Source organism: Mobula birostris, chromosome 23 (assembly GCF_030028105.1).
Source record: "Mobula birostris isolate sMobBir1 chromosome 23, sMobBir1.hap1, whole genome shotgun sequence".
In the NCBI taxonomy this organism is placed as follows: Eukaryota; Metazoa; Chordata; class Chondrichthyes; order Myliobatiformes; family Myliobatidae; genus Mobula; species Mobula birostris.
In genome coordinates this window covers 43,490,533-43,503,233 of record NC_092392.1, presented here as the reverse complement: position 1 = coordinate 43,503,233, position 12,701 = coordinate 43,490,533, and the positions used below count along the sequence as shown (strand labels likewise).

The 12,701-nt window shown below is 41.8% G+C and overlaps 1 protein-coding gene across 1 annotated transcript in view; it reads left to right on the top strand.

The window, feature by feature from the left end:
* LOC140187006 (uncharacterized) overlaps positions 1–12,701 on the top strand; it is a 98,270-nt gene that overhangs the window by 38,142 nt on the left and 47,427 nt on the right. Inside the window, exons 16-20 of the mRNA XM_072241867.1 lie at positions 852–946; positions 2,048–2,174; positions 6,726–6,960; positions 7,046–7,107; positions 7,195–7,286. Coding sequence (XP_072097968.1) covers positions 852–946; positions 2,048–2,174; positions 6,726–6,960; positions 7,046–7,107; positions 7,195–7,286 — 611 coding nt within the window. The remainder of the gene's footprint in view (positions 1–851; positions 947–2,047; positions 2,175–6,725; positions 6,961–7,045; positions 7,108–7,194; positions 7,287–12,701) is intronic.

Here is a 12,701-nt window from a genome sequence, read left to right as displayed (position 1 = left end):
CCCCTCCCCTGCACAATAGGCAAAATGGAACAAGAACATTAACCCCATAAATCCCTCCCCCACACAAAATGGAACAAGATCATTGATCCCAAATCCCACCTCTCCTGCACAAAATGGAATAAGATCATTGACCTCCCCAAACTGTTCACCGCACAAAACGGAACAAGATCATTGACCTCAACCCCCCTTCCCCTGCACAGAATGGAACAAGATCAATTAACCCAAAACTTCTCCCCCGCACAAAATGGAACAAGATCATTGATCCCAAACCCCCTCCCCCACAGAAAATGGAATAAGATATCCGACACCAAACCCCTCTCCCGAACAAAATGGAACAAGAACACCGACCCCCCAAAACCCCTCCCCTACACAAAATGGGACAAGTATATCAACCCCATAGCCCCCTCCCTTGCACAACAAAATGGAATGAACTGGGCACAGAACTCAGAATATAAAAACCAGTAGTCCAAGGAAGTCCACAATCCATAAACGCAGTAGTCCAATCCTTAGTGTGAAACCACAGTAACATCCTCCTTCATCACAGAAATGGAGGGACCCCACGCAAATGGACACAGAGAGGTCTACCCGCCTGCCGCAGTGAGCACAGCAAATTGATGCATAGCAGAGAGGCAGAAAGTATTGTTGCTGCACAGCTCCAAAACCTCAGTTTGATTTTGAACTTGGATTTTGGCATGCTTGTGTAATTTCATTGATCTATTGTGACCTGCTCATGCTGATAACATTTTTGGCAGGGTTAATTTATTTTCACTATATTTGTATTAAATTTAGTTTGATTTTAACATCTGAATGATAAATACAATCATTCATATCTTATCCAAATTTTATTGCAGAATACTATGCAAAAGAACGTTGTTCCCTGTTGAAACGCGATGACAATGTATTTGCTAAATGTCATCACACAGTAGATTACAGTGAATACTATCAGGTAATGAAGAAAGTTTTGTAAATATGTGCAAATAAAAATCTTTCATAACAAGTAAACTGGAAACTTACACAGCCATATTTAACATCTGCAATAATGATGGAAGTGACAAAAGTTAAACATACCTAAAATTGTCTGAAAATGACTTTCCTAGTCTCTTCAATTACTTTGCAAGCTGCCACTCAGGCTGTTAAGGTCGCATGTACAGATAAACACAGTGTATTTTTAGACTGTATACTCTGCAGCCAGTGTGAACCAAAACTGGAACAAATAAGTATCTCGGGTGGTCAAGTGGGGTGAATTGTGCTGGATGGCCTTGAGCTTCCTAAGGATTACTGGTACTGCATTCATCCAGGCAAGTAAACCATGCATCTTTGCCTTGTTGATTGTGGAAAGGTCCTGAGGTGTCAACAGATAAACTCTCAGCGCAAGATATCCAGCTTCTAACATGTTCTTGTAGCCAACAGTATTTATATGGCTGGTTCGATTGAGTTTCTGCTCAATTCTGACCTTCTGGATCTTTGATGGGTGGGTGAGATCAGGGAGGGTCAAGGAAGAACTTCATAAATGGAAATAGCATTAAACATCAAGGATAGATGGTTAAGTTCACTCTTACCAAAAATTCTCATTGCATCAGACTGAATGTTAGTAGTTACTTAACAGCCCATCCCAGAACGTCACCTCATTCTTGCTGCATACAGACATGACCATTGCCCATTAACCTGAAAATATCTCCATTTTTAACCTTATGATGGAAGGCCATTGATGAAGCAGCAGAAGATAGTTGGGTCTAGTGCTTTCCTTGAGAAACTTCTATAGTGAAATCTTGGGGTTGGGATGACAGATCGTAACAATCATAACCATCTTCCTTTATGTGAGGTCATTTTGCAAATTGGGTTGGATAGACAGTGGCTCTTCTAGCAAACTAACATGAGACAGGGCCTCAAAAATCACACGTTGACTGCTGAACTGTTGAAGGAGACCCCATTTTGCTTTAAAATGGTGTGATTATTTGGCTTGTGTTGTATCCTTAGATCCCAGTTTATATTAATTTAGTAGATGTTCAATGAAGAAAATGATCGTTGTGCTTGTATTTTTTTAAAGATGTGCAAGATTTCCACATGCAACTGCCTGAATCTTGATCACTGTATCTGTGCTGCACTGGGGTCATATGTCCATGCGTGTGCTGCAAGAGATCTCATACTGACGGGTTGGGCTAGAGGAATTTGCAGTAAGTTGCGGTCTTTAGATTTCGCAGAATTTCATAGCCTTCCCTTCAGAAGGACAATCAATTTATACTATTGAATAAAGTCTTGAGATTATTGATGTCCAGAAACCTAGGCTCAACAACATGTGCACTTGCTTATATTTTGAAAACGTCTTACTTTCAGAATATTAAACCTACCATCTTTTCATTAAAATTAGGAGCTGGGTCTTACGTGAGTACAGCATTGTGACCTTAAAAAACCTTCCTGACCATTGATCCCAGTAGGAGTAACCTCCAGTTAAAAAGATGTTTACTGACATTATTGGAAATTTGCTCTTTGTATCCTTGAAACCTTATATCTTTTGTTCCTGTTGGATTATTCTATTCAATATCCTCCAAGATAATTCTTTGAAGAAGCTATAGAGCTAAAGTAGGCTACATTACCAAAATTTTAGCTGCAGCTGAGCACTCTGACCTCATTACCTAGTTCTTAGATTAATATTAATACGTTGCCTTATTCTGTTTCCCTATTTTGTTGAAGATTACAGGAATTTGAGTGACTGACATTGAGGTCAGTGATGAAAATCCTGATTAAGATGGAGCACAAAAATGCGAAAATTTGCAAACGTTGGAAATCCAAGCAACACACACAAAATGCTGGAGGACATCCTGATGAATGGTTTCAGCCCGAAACTTCAACCATTTCCTCTTTTTCATAGATTCTACCTGGCCTGCTAAGTTCCTCCTGATGAAGATGTCTATGACTCCATAAGGCCATAAGATATAGGAGCAGAATTAGTCCACTTGGTCCATCGAGTCTGTTATGCCATTTCATCATGGATCATTCAATTTTTCTCTCAGCCCAAATTGCCTGCCCGCTCCCTATATCCTTTCATGCCCTGACCAGTCAGGAATCTATCAACTTCTGTTTTAAATACACATAAAGATTTGGCTTCCAAAGCTGCCTATAGCAAAGAATTCCACATATTTACCACTCTCTGGCCAAAGAAATTCCTCCTCACCTTCATTCTAAAGGATGCCCCTCTATTCTGAGTCTGTGTCCTCTGGTCTTGGACTCTCCCTCCACAGAAAACATCCTCTCCACATCCACACTATCAAGGCCTGTTACCATTCGATGTGTTTCATAGAAATATAGAAAACCTACAGTACAATACAGGCCCTTCGGCCCTCAAAGCTGTTCCAAACATGTCCTTACCTTAGAAATTACCTAGGCTTACCCATAGCCCTCTATTTTTCAATAAGGTCACCCTTCAATCTTCTGAATTCTATGAATACGAAGGGGAATCTGGAGGCAATGATGCTTTCTTAGCAGTATAATTAAGAGTTTGGGAAGTATAGTATCAAACTGATGGAATTTGTTACAGGACAGGGAGGGAGGCAAAAGAGGTGGGGGTGTGGCACTGCTGATCAGAGATAGCGCCACAGCTGCAGAGAAGGAGGAAGTCCTGGAGGGATTGTCTACTGAATCTCTATGGGTGGAAGTTAGAAACAGGAAGGGGTTAATAACTCTACTGGGTGTTTTTTTTAATAGACCACCCAAAAGCAACAGGGACATCGAGGAGCAGATAGGGAGACAAATTCTGGAAAGGTGTAATAATAACAGGGCTGTCATGGTGAAAGATTTTTATTTCCCAACTATTGTTTGGCATCTCCCTAGAGCAAGGGGTTTAGAAGGGTTGGAGTTTGTTAGGTGTGTTCAGTAAGATTTCCTGACACAATATGCAGATAAGAAAACAAGAGGAGAGGATGCACTTGCTTTGGTATTGGGAAATGAACCTGCTCAGGTGTCAGCTCTCTCTGTGAGAGAGCATTTTGGAGATAGTGATCACAATTCTATCTCTTTTACTGATGAAGTTATCAGGCAGGAATTTAGAAGCATAAATTGGGAAGAGGTGTTCTCAGGGAAATGTACGGATGAAATGTGGCAAATGTTCAGGGAATATTTGTGTGGCGTTCTGCATAGGTAGGTTCCAATGAGACAGGGAAAGGATGGTAGGGTACAGGAACCGTGGTGTATTAAGGCTGTTGAAAATCTAGTCAAGAAGAAAAAAAAGCTTACAGAAAGTTCAAAAAACTAGGTAATGATAGAGATCGAGAAGGTTATAAGGCTAGCAGGAAGGAGCTGAGGAATGAAATCAGGAGAGCCAGAAGGGCCATGAGAAGGCCTTGGCAAGCAGGATTAAGGAAAACACCAAGGCATTCTACAAGTATATGAAGAGCAAGAGGATAGGACATGAGGGAATAGGACCAATCATTTGTGTTAGTGGAAAAGTGTGTATGGAATGAAAGGAGGTAGCAGAGGTATTTAATGAATATTTTGCTACAGAATTCACTACAGAAAAGGATCTTGGCAATTGTAGGGATGACTTACAGCAGATTGAAAAGCTTGAGCATATAGACATTAAGAAAAAGGATGTGCTGGAGCTTTGGAAAGCATCAAGTTGGATAAGTCTCCAGAATGAGAATGAGAACAAGAACTAGATGAGATGTACCTCAGGCTACTGTGAAAGGCGAGGGAGGAGATTGCTGAACCTCTGGCAATGATCTTTGCATCATCAATGGGGATGGGAGATGTTCTGGAGGATTGCAGATGTTGTTCCCTCATTCATGGTCCCGGAGGAACATTGTTTCATTTTTACTGTGTTCCCTTATTCAAGAAAGTGGGTAGAGATAGCCAGGAAATTATAGACCTGTGAGTCTTACTTCAGTGGTTGGTAAGTTGATGGAGAAAATCCTGAGAGACAAGATTTATGAACATTTGGAGAGGTAAAATATGATCAGGAATAGTCAGCATGGTTTTGTCAATGGCAGGTCTTGCTTTACGAGCCTGACTGAATTTTTTTGAGGATGTGACTAAACTCATTGATGAAGGTAGAGCTGTAGATGTAGTGTATATGGATTTCAGCAAGACATTTGATAAAGTACCCCATGCCAGGCTTATTGAGAAAGTAAGGAGACATGGGATCCAAGGGGACATTGATTTGTGCATCCAGAACTGGCTTGCTGTAAGTTTTCTATGTTTCTATATTTCTTCTTCAGATAGCTCACTGAAGTCAAATGTGTCACTGCAGAGATGGTGAATATGGTGAATGCTTTGCAAAAAAAAAGAGATCTGCTTTGTCTCAGATAATGCTAACCTTTTTGAGTAACACTAAAGATGGACTGTTGCAGACAAATGGAAAGGATTCCATCATTCTACTGACTGGTACCTAATGGATGGTGCAAGATTTAACTGGGTCAGGAGGGCAGTTGGACACTGTAGAATATCCAATCATACTTATGCTCCTAACATCAAAGTATTTATGTGGCTGTAATATTTGACCATGCATAATACTGATGGCAGTTTTCATTATAATGCCATTGAATGTCATGAAGAGACACCTTGTCATTTTGGAGGTGACCATTACTCCTCCTTTATGAGGAATAAATCTATTTATTACTTATCAGTCCAGATAAAAATATGATGGAGCTCTGGATTGCTTCATTATTTGAAGATTTTTAATTGGAACTGAATCCTATCTAATCAGTATTAAAAATTCTCTCTCAGAAAGTCACACAACACATTTGGAGAGAGATACAGAGTAAAACTTTAAGGTCAAAGACGCTTTATCAAACGTCCTGATGAAGTGAATTATTCTGATCTTGTATTGCCATGGCTCAGTGGATATCTCAGCTACTTTGGAATATTGAGTACCATCACCTGAGGCCTGGCATCTGCAACCACATTATATGACTCACTGACGTATATTCTCTCCCACCACCTTATTACTCTGACTTCTCATATTTTTTTCCAGTCCTGATGAAAGGTTTCGGCCTGAAACATCGACTGTTAACTCTTTTCCATAGATGCTGCTTGACCTGCTGAGTTTCTCCAGAATTTTGTGTGTGTTGCATATTCAAAGTATGTCTGCCACACTAACATTTCTTTCTGAAGATAATTAGAACATACAGTAGAATTTAGAGCATAAAACATTAAAGGCAGGACGGGTCCTTCAGCCCATAATGTATGCTGACCTTTTAACCGACTCGAAGATCAATTGGACCCTTCCCTCTTACATAATTCTCTGTTTTTCTATTATCAATGTTTCTATCTGAGAGTTCCTTAAATGCCCCTAATGTATCTGTTTCTACCACACACCAAGCACTCTGTGTATCCTGGCAAATCTCCTCTGCTCTTCCTCTAAAGCTTCCACATCTTTCCTATGATGAGGCAACTGGAACTGAACAGAAGTGTGGTCTAATTGGAGATTTATAGAGCTGCAACATTACACCATGGCTTTGGTACTCAATCCCCCAGCTAATAAAGGCCAGCACACCACAGGCCTTCTTAACAACCCTATTAAGTTGCATGCTAACTTTGCGGGATCTATGGACATGGACACTCAGATCCCTCTGTCCACTACAATGTTCAGGATCCTGTCATTAACCTTGTTCGACCTTATCAAGTTCTACCTTCCAAAATAAATCATTTCATACTTTTCCAGGATGATTGTGAGTACTTTGGGAATTATATTTCGTTGGCTGTCATCTTTACTCTTGTATTTTTGTTTCCAGATACAACCTGTGAAAAAAATCAAATTTTTGGCAATAGCATGACAAGCTGTAACCGTAACTGCAGATCTCTATCAAAGGTTGATTTCACCTGTAATGTGAAGGATACTCCTGTTTATGGCTGTGGCTGTCCTGAGGGCAAGTACATGAATGAAAATGGATTCTGCGTAGATCGTGAAGACTGTTCATGTTATCACAAGGGTGTGTATGTTCAACCTGGAGAGAGAGTTGATAATTGGTAAGAAAACCTGTTAAGACTATCAAAATTTAATCATTGACTAGGTGAAACTAGATCTTTTACCTTTCTTCTTCTGTTCCATCAGTTACTGCGAAAGTGGTTCAATTATCTGCGATCCAATTAGTACAACCACGATTGCTCCTGAAGGTATAATTAGTATCTTTTCGAGCTTTTATGTTCTGAGGCATGCGATGAAATCTCCATAAAGTAATTCTCCTTTCTTGTGTTTATTAGTGTGTAAAGGGGGAAAGGAACTTCTTCGTTGCCCTGCTGCTGGAGGTCCAGCTCGCTGTGGAAAGAAATGCAGAAACTTGCAATCACCATGTGTAAGTGATGTCCAACATTACAAGCTTGTTAAAATTGAAAAAAAAAACTGGCTTACAAAACAAAATATTGCGCATTAACATAACAATCTATTCTAATTTAAACACAAAATATCATTGAACATGCCATTCAAATCAGGGGTAATATATTGGTTACATTACTAGAGAAATTCTGAGGATCGGAGTAACGATCAAAACCAACATAACATTTGCTTTCTTAACCTATTGTGGTACAGTGCCTTGCAAAAAGGATTCAGCCCACAATTCTTTTTTCACATGAGTTATTACAACCAGGGATTTTGATCAACTTAACTGAGACTTTTTCTTTGTAAATCACATGCTCCTTTTTCACAGTACAGGTAAAACAGGTAAAATTGTAAAGCATGAAAAACTAAATATTCAAAAACTGAAATGTCAGCAGTTCAAAAGTATTCATCCCCCTTTGCTCAGTACCTAGCTGAACCACATCTCGCAGCTATTACAGTCTGTATTCTTTCAGGGTAGGTCTCTATTTGCTTTGCACAATGTGATAGAGCAAGAGTTGCCCATTCTTCTTCACCAAATTGCTCAAGCTGTGCCAGGTTAGTTGGGGAGCGGCAGTGGACAGCAAACTTGAGGCCTTGCCAGAGATGTTTGATCATGTTACGGTCAGGACTCTGACTGGGCCACTCAAGGGCCCTGCATATCTGACCAAAATACATTCTCCCACATCGTTATAGTATCTTCTAAGTGACACTTTGCAGAGTCTTTACATACAAGGGCATGCTTTTTTTTTAACGAGGGCTTCTTCCTTGCCACTCTTCCATAATACCCTTTATGTGCAAGGCCTTAGAGATTGTATTGCCATGAACTTCATCTCCAGCTGCAGCCACTGACTTCTGCAGCTCACTCAGAGTGACTGTTGTCATCACAGTAGCCTCTCTTACAATTGTCATTCTTCTCTGGAAAACAAGTTTAGATTGACAGCCTGACCTAGGCAGTGGTTTCATATTGTTTTCCACTTTTTCACGATGGACTGCACTCTCTGAAGTATGTTCAGTGCCTTTCGGATGGTCTTGGTCTCTTCCCAGATTTGTGTGTTTCTATTATCATTTCCCTGACTTGTGTTGAATGCTTCTTTGTCTCATTTTGTTTCGGTCTGTTGAAAACCAATCGTACTGTTGGATCTTACAGAGAGCATGATATTTGTTCTGAGGAATTCATTGAAAACAGGTTATCCTCCAATTTTTGACATCAACAAATTGAGTGAGTTGGTAAGATAATATACAGTATTGTACCTGAGGAAAGTTAGTGTAATAATTACAAAGGAAATGAATACATTTTCAGCCTCACAATTTTGGTTTTCAATTAATAGCAAATTTCTGATAGGTTATGGAATTTCCTTCTGATTTGACACGATGCACAATGTTTTGTAGAAAAGCTCAAAAATTCCTACTTCAATATACTTTATATTTAAAAAATGATACAGTAATATGTCAAAATAGTTGCAGGGGCTGAATACTTTTACAAGGCATTATATATGAATGTTTATGTTCACTAACTGATGTTTAGGAATACCCAAGTCTTGTTAACAGTTGCTGTTAATACACTGGGTTTCTGCTTTTCTTACTGAACTGGATGACCTCACATTATATTACCTCTGTCAGTGTCTAGGAAGAGCAGGGTGAACTACTTGAATGGCTATCGTCCAGTAGCATGCACATCTACAGTGATGAAGTGCTTTGAGAGGTTGGTTATGGCTAGAATCAAGTCCTGTTCCAGCAAGGACCCGGATCCACTGCAATTTACCTTTTGCCACAGTAGGTCTACAGCGGATGCAATCTCATTGGTAATTCATGTAGCCTTAGATCAGCGGTCCCCAACCACCTGGCCACGGACCGGTGCCGGGCCGCAAAGCATGTGCTACCGGGCCGCGAGGAAACGATATGATTTGGCGATAGGAGTCAGCTGCACCTTTCCTCATTCCTTGTCGCGCCCACTGTTGAGCTTGAATGCGCGGGAGGTCATTACGCATGCGTCATCCATGTCAGTGCGAGAAGGAGATCAAATCCTCGAGCTTGCAAATGACGGCGGGCTGAAAAGCATATTTGACATAACATCTCTGCCGGCATTCTGGATCAAAGTTAAGGCTAAATATCTTGAGACAGCCACGAAAGTGCCGAAAATGTTGCTTCCATTTCCAATATATCTCCGCAATGAATGCAACGAAAACTAAATTGCGGAATAAACTGGACATAAGGAACCCCCTTCGAGTATCACTGTCTCCCATCACCCCTCGATAAGACCGTCTTGTTGCAGGAAAACAAGCCCAAGGCTCCCACTCGTTCAGCGATATCGGTGTGTTGCAATGATTTTATATGTTCATACGGGGAAAATACGTGCTGTATGTTTAATATCCAAACATTAATTTAAATGTTATGATGCTATTGACTTATATAACCATGTAACAATTACAGCACGGAAACAGGTGATCTCTGCCCTCCTAGTCTGTGCTGAACGCTACTCTCACCTAGTCCCACCGACCTGCACTCAGCCCATAACTCTCCATTCCTTTCCTATCGATATACCTATCCAATTTTTCTTTAAATGATAATACCGAACCTGCCTCTACCACTTCTATTGGAAGTTCGTTCAACACTTACTTCAAACTCCCCTGATAATTGACTTATCACTATATTCATGCGAGGAAAATATGCGCTGTGTGTTTAATATTAAATTAGTTAGATAAACCCTTTTAGAAACGAAATTGAGTGTATTAGCCACTTATCACTTTATAGCGTTCCTGGTTAACATTCCCCCGCCACCGAACAGAATTGCCAAAAACGATTTATAGAAAAAAATCGGCGCGTACACCCATGCGCAAATCACGCATGCGCACTGGTGCCCGCGCAAGGCTTCATGGTCATTGTAGTCTTTCTCGGGGTAAACTCAATGTATTTGACTTGCTACTCTTGTTCGTTGGCAACCCTACCACCCCCCATCCCCCCCAAAAGGTTGGGGACCTCTGCCTTAGATCACCTGGACAGTACTATTACTTATGGTTGTCAGGCTGCTGTTTATTGACGACAGCTCAGCATTTCACACAATCATTTTTATAGGTCTGATCAAGAAGCTCCAAATCTTGAGTCTCTGTATCTCCCTCTGCAACTGGATCCTTGACTTCCTAACTGGAAGATAACAGTCTGTGCAGATCAGAAATAAAATCTCTTTCTCACTGATAATCTGCTGGCACACCTCAGGGACATGTGCTCTGCCCTCCCTACACCCATGACTGTGTAGCTTGGCATAGCTCAAACACCATCTGTAAATTTGCTGATCACACAACTATCAATGGCAGAATTTCAGATGGTGACGAGAGGGTGTACAAGAGCAAAATATATCTGCTATTTGAATGGTGTCGCAGCAACAACCTTGCACTCAGCATCAGTAAGACCAAAGAATTGATTGTGGACTTCTGAAAGAGCAAGACGAGTGAACACATACCAGTCCTCACAGATGGATCAGAAGTGGAAAGGGAGCAATTTGAAGTTGTTGGGTGTCAACATCTACGAGGATCTATCCTGGGCCTAACATATTGATGCAATTACAAAGAAGGCATGAGAGTGGCTGCATAACATTCAGAGTTTGAGGAGGTTTATTATGTCATCAAATACACTCGCAAGTTTCTACATATGTACCATGAATAGTGTTCTAACTGGCTGCATTAGTATCCGGTATTGGGGTGGGTGGGATGCGGGAACTGCCCAGGATTGAAACAAGCTGCAGAAAATTATAAGCTTAGTCAACTTCATCATGGGTGCTAGCCTCCCCAGCACCCAGGACATCTTCAAGGAGCGATTCCTCAAAAAGGCAGCATCCATCATTAAGGACCCCTGTCCTCAGGACATGCCCTTTTCTTATTACTACCATCAGGGAGTAGGTACAAGAGTTTGAAGGCACATGCTCAATGATCCAAGAACAGATTCTTCCCTCTGCCATCGGCGAGTTTAATATTATGCATTGCAATGTACTTCTGCTGCATAACAACAAATTTCACAGCAATTTTGCCTCTTTGAAATAGTGGGGTTACATTTACTATTCACAATCTGCAAGAACTATTCTATAATGTATAGAATTCTGGAAAATGCGACACGTGGCGCATGTGGAAGGGCATTCAGGACATCACCAACTACAAGACAACACCACCTGCCTGTGCTGGTGATGCCTCCCTCCCAGATGCGTTGAATAACTTCTACGCTCGTTTTGAGGCAGAAGATGATGTGGTGACGAGGAAGACCACCCCTCCTCCAAATGACCAGGTGCTGTGTCTTACCATGGTCGATGTGAGGAGAACCCTGTGCAGGGTCAACCCATGGAAGGCTGCTGGACCAGACAATATTCCTGGCAGAGTGCTTAGAGGATGTGCAGACCAGCTAACTGAGATTCTCAATGACATCTTCAACATCTCCCTGAGCAGCGCCTTTGTTCCTACGTGCTTCAAGGCCACCACTATCGTCCCCGTGCCAAAGAAATCTTCAGTGTTCTGCCTCAATGACTACTGTCCCGTCGCACTCACATCCATCATCATGAAGTGTTTGGAGAGGCTCTTCATGAGGCACATCAAGACCCTGCTTCCCCCCTCACTGGACCCCCTGCAGTTCGCATACTGTCCCAACCGTTCAGCAGATGACACCACTGCCATCACCCTCCACCTGGCCCTGACCCACCTGGACAAAAAAGACACATACTTTCGAATGCTGTTCACAGACTTCAGTTCAGCATTCAACACAGTCATTCCTCAGAAACTGATTGGAAAGCTGAGCCGACTGGGCCTGAACACCTCCCTCTGCAACTGGATCCTAGACTTCCTGACTGGGAGACCTCAGTCAGTCCAGATTGGAAGCATCTCCAACACCATCACACTGAGCACAGGAGCCCCCCAGGGCTGTGTGCTCAGTTCACTGCTGACCCACGACTGTGCTACAACACACAGCTTGAACCATATCATCAAGTTCGCCGATGACATGACCGTGATGGGGCTCATCAGCAAGAATGATGAGTCAGCATACAGAGAGGAGGTTCAGTGGCTAACAGACTGGTGCAGAGCCTACAACCTGTCTCTGAATGTGAAAAAAACAAGAGAGATGGTTGTTGACTTCAGGAGGACATGGAGCGACCACTCTCCGCTGAACATCGACGACTCCTCCATTGAGATCGTTAAGAACACCAAATTTTTTGGTGTTCACCTGGAGGAGAACCTCATCTGCTCCTTGAACACCAGCTCCATAGCAAAGAAAGCCCAGCAGCTTCTCTGATTTTTGCGAAGGCTGAGGAAAGTCCATCTCCCCCCACCCCCCACCATCCTCACCACATTCTACAGAGGTTGTAGTATTGAGAGCATCCTGAGCAGCTGCATCACTGCCTGGTTCAGAAATTGCA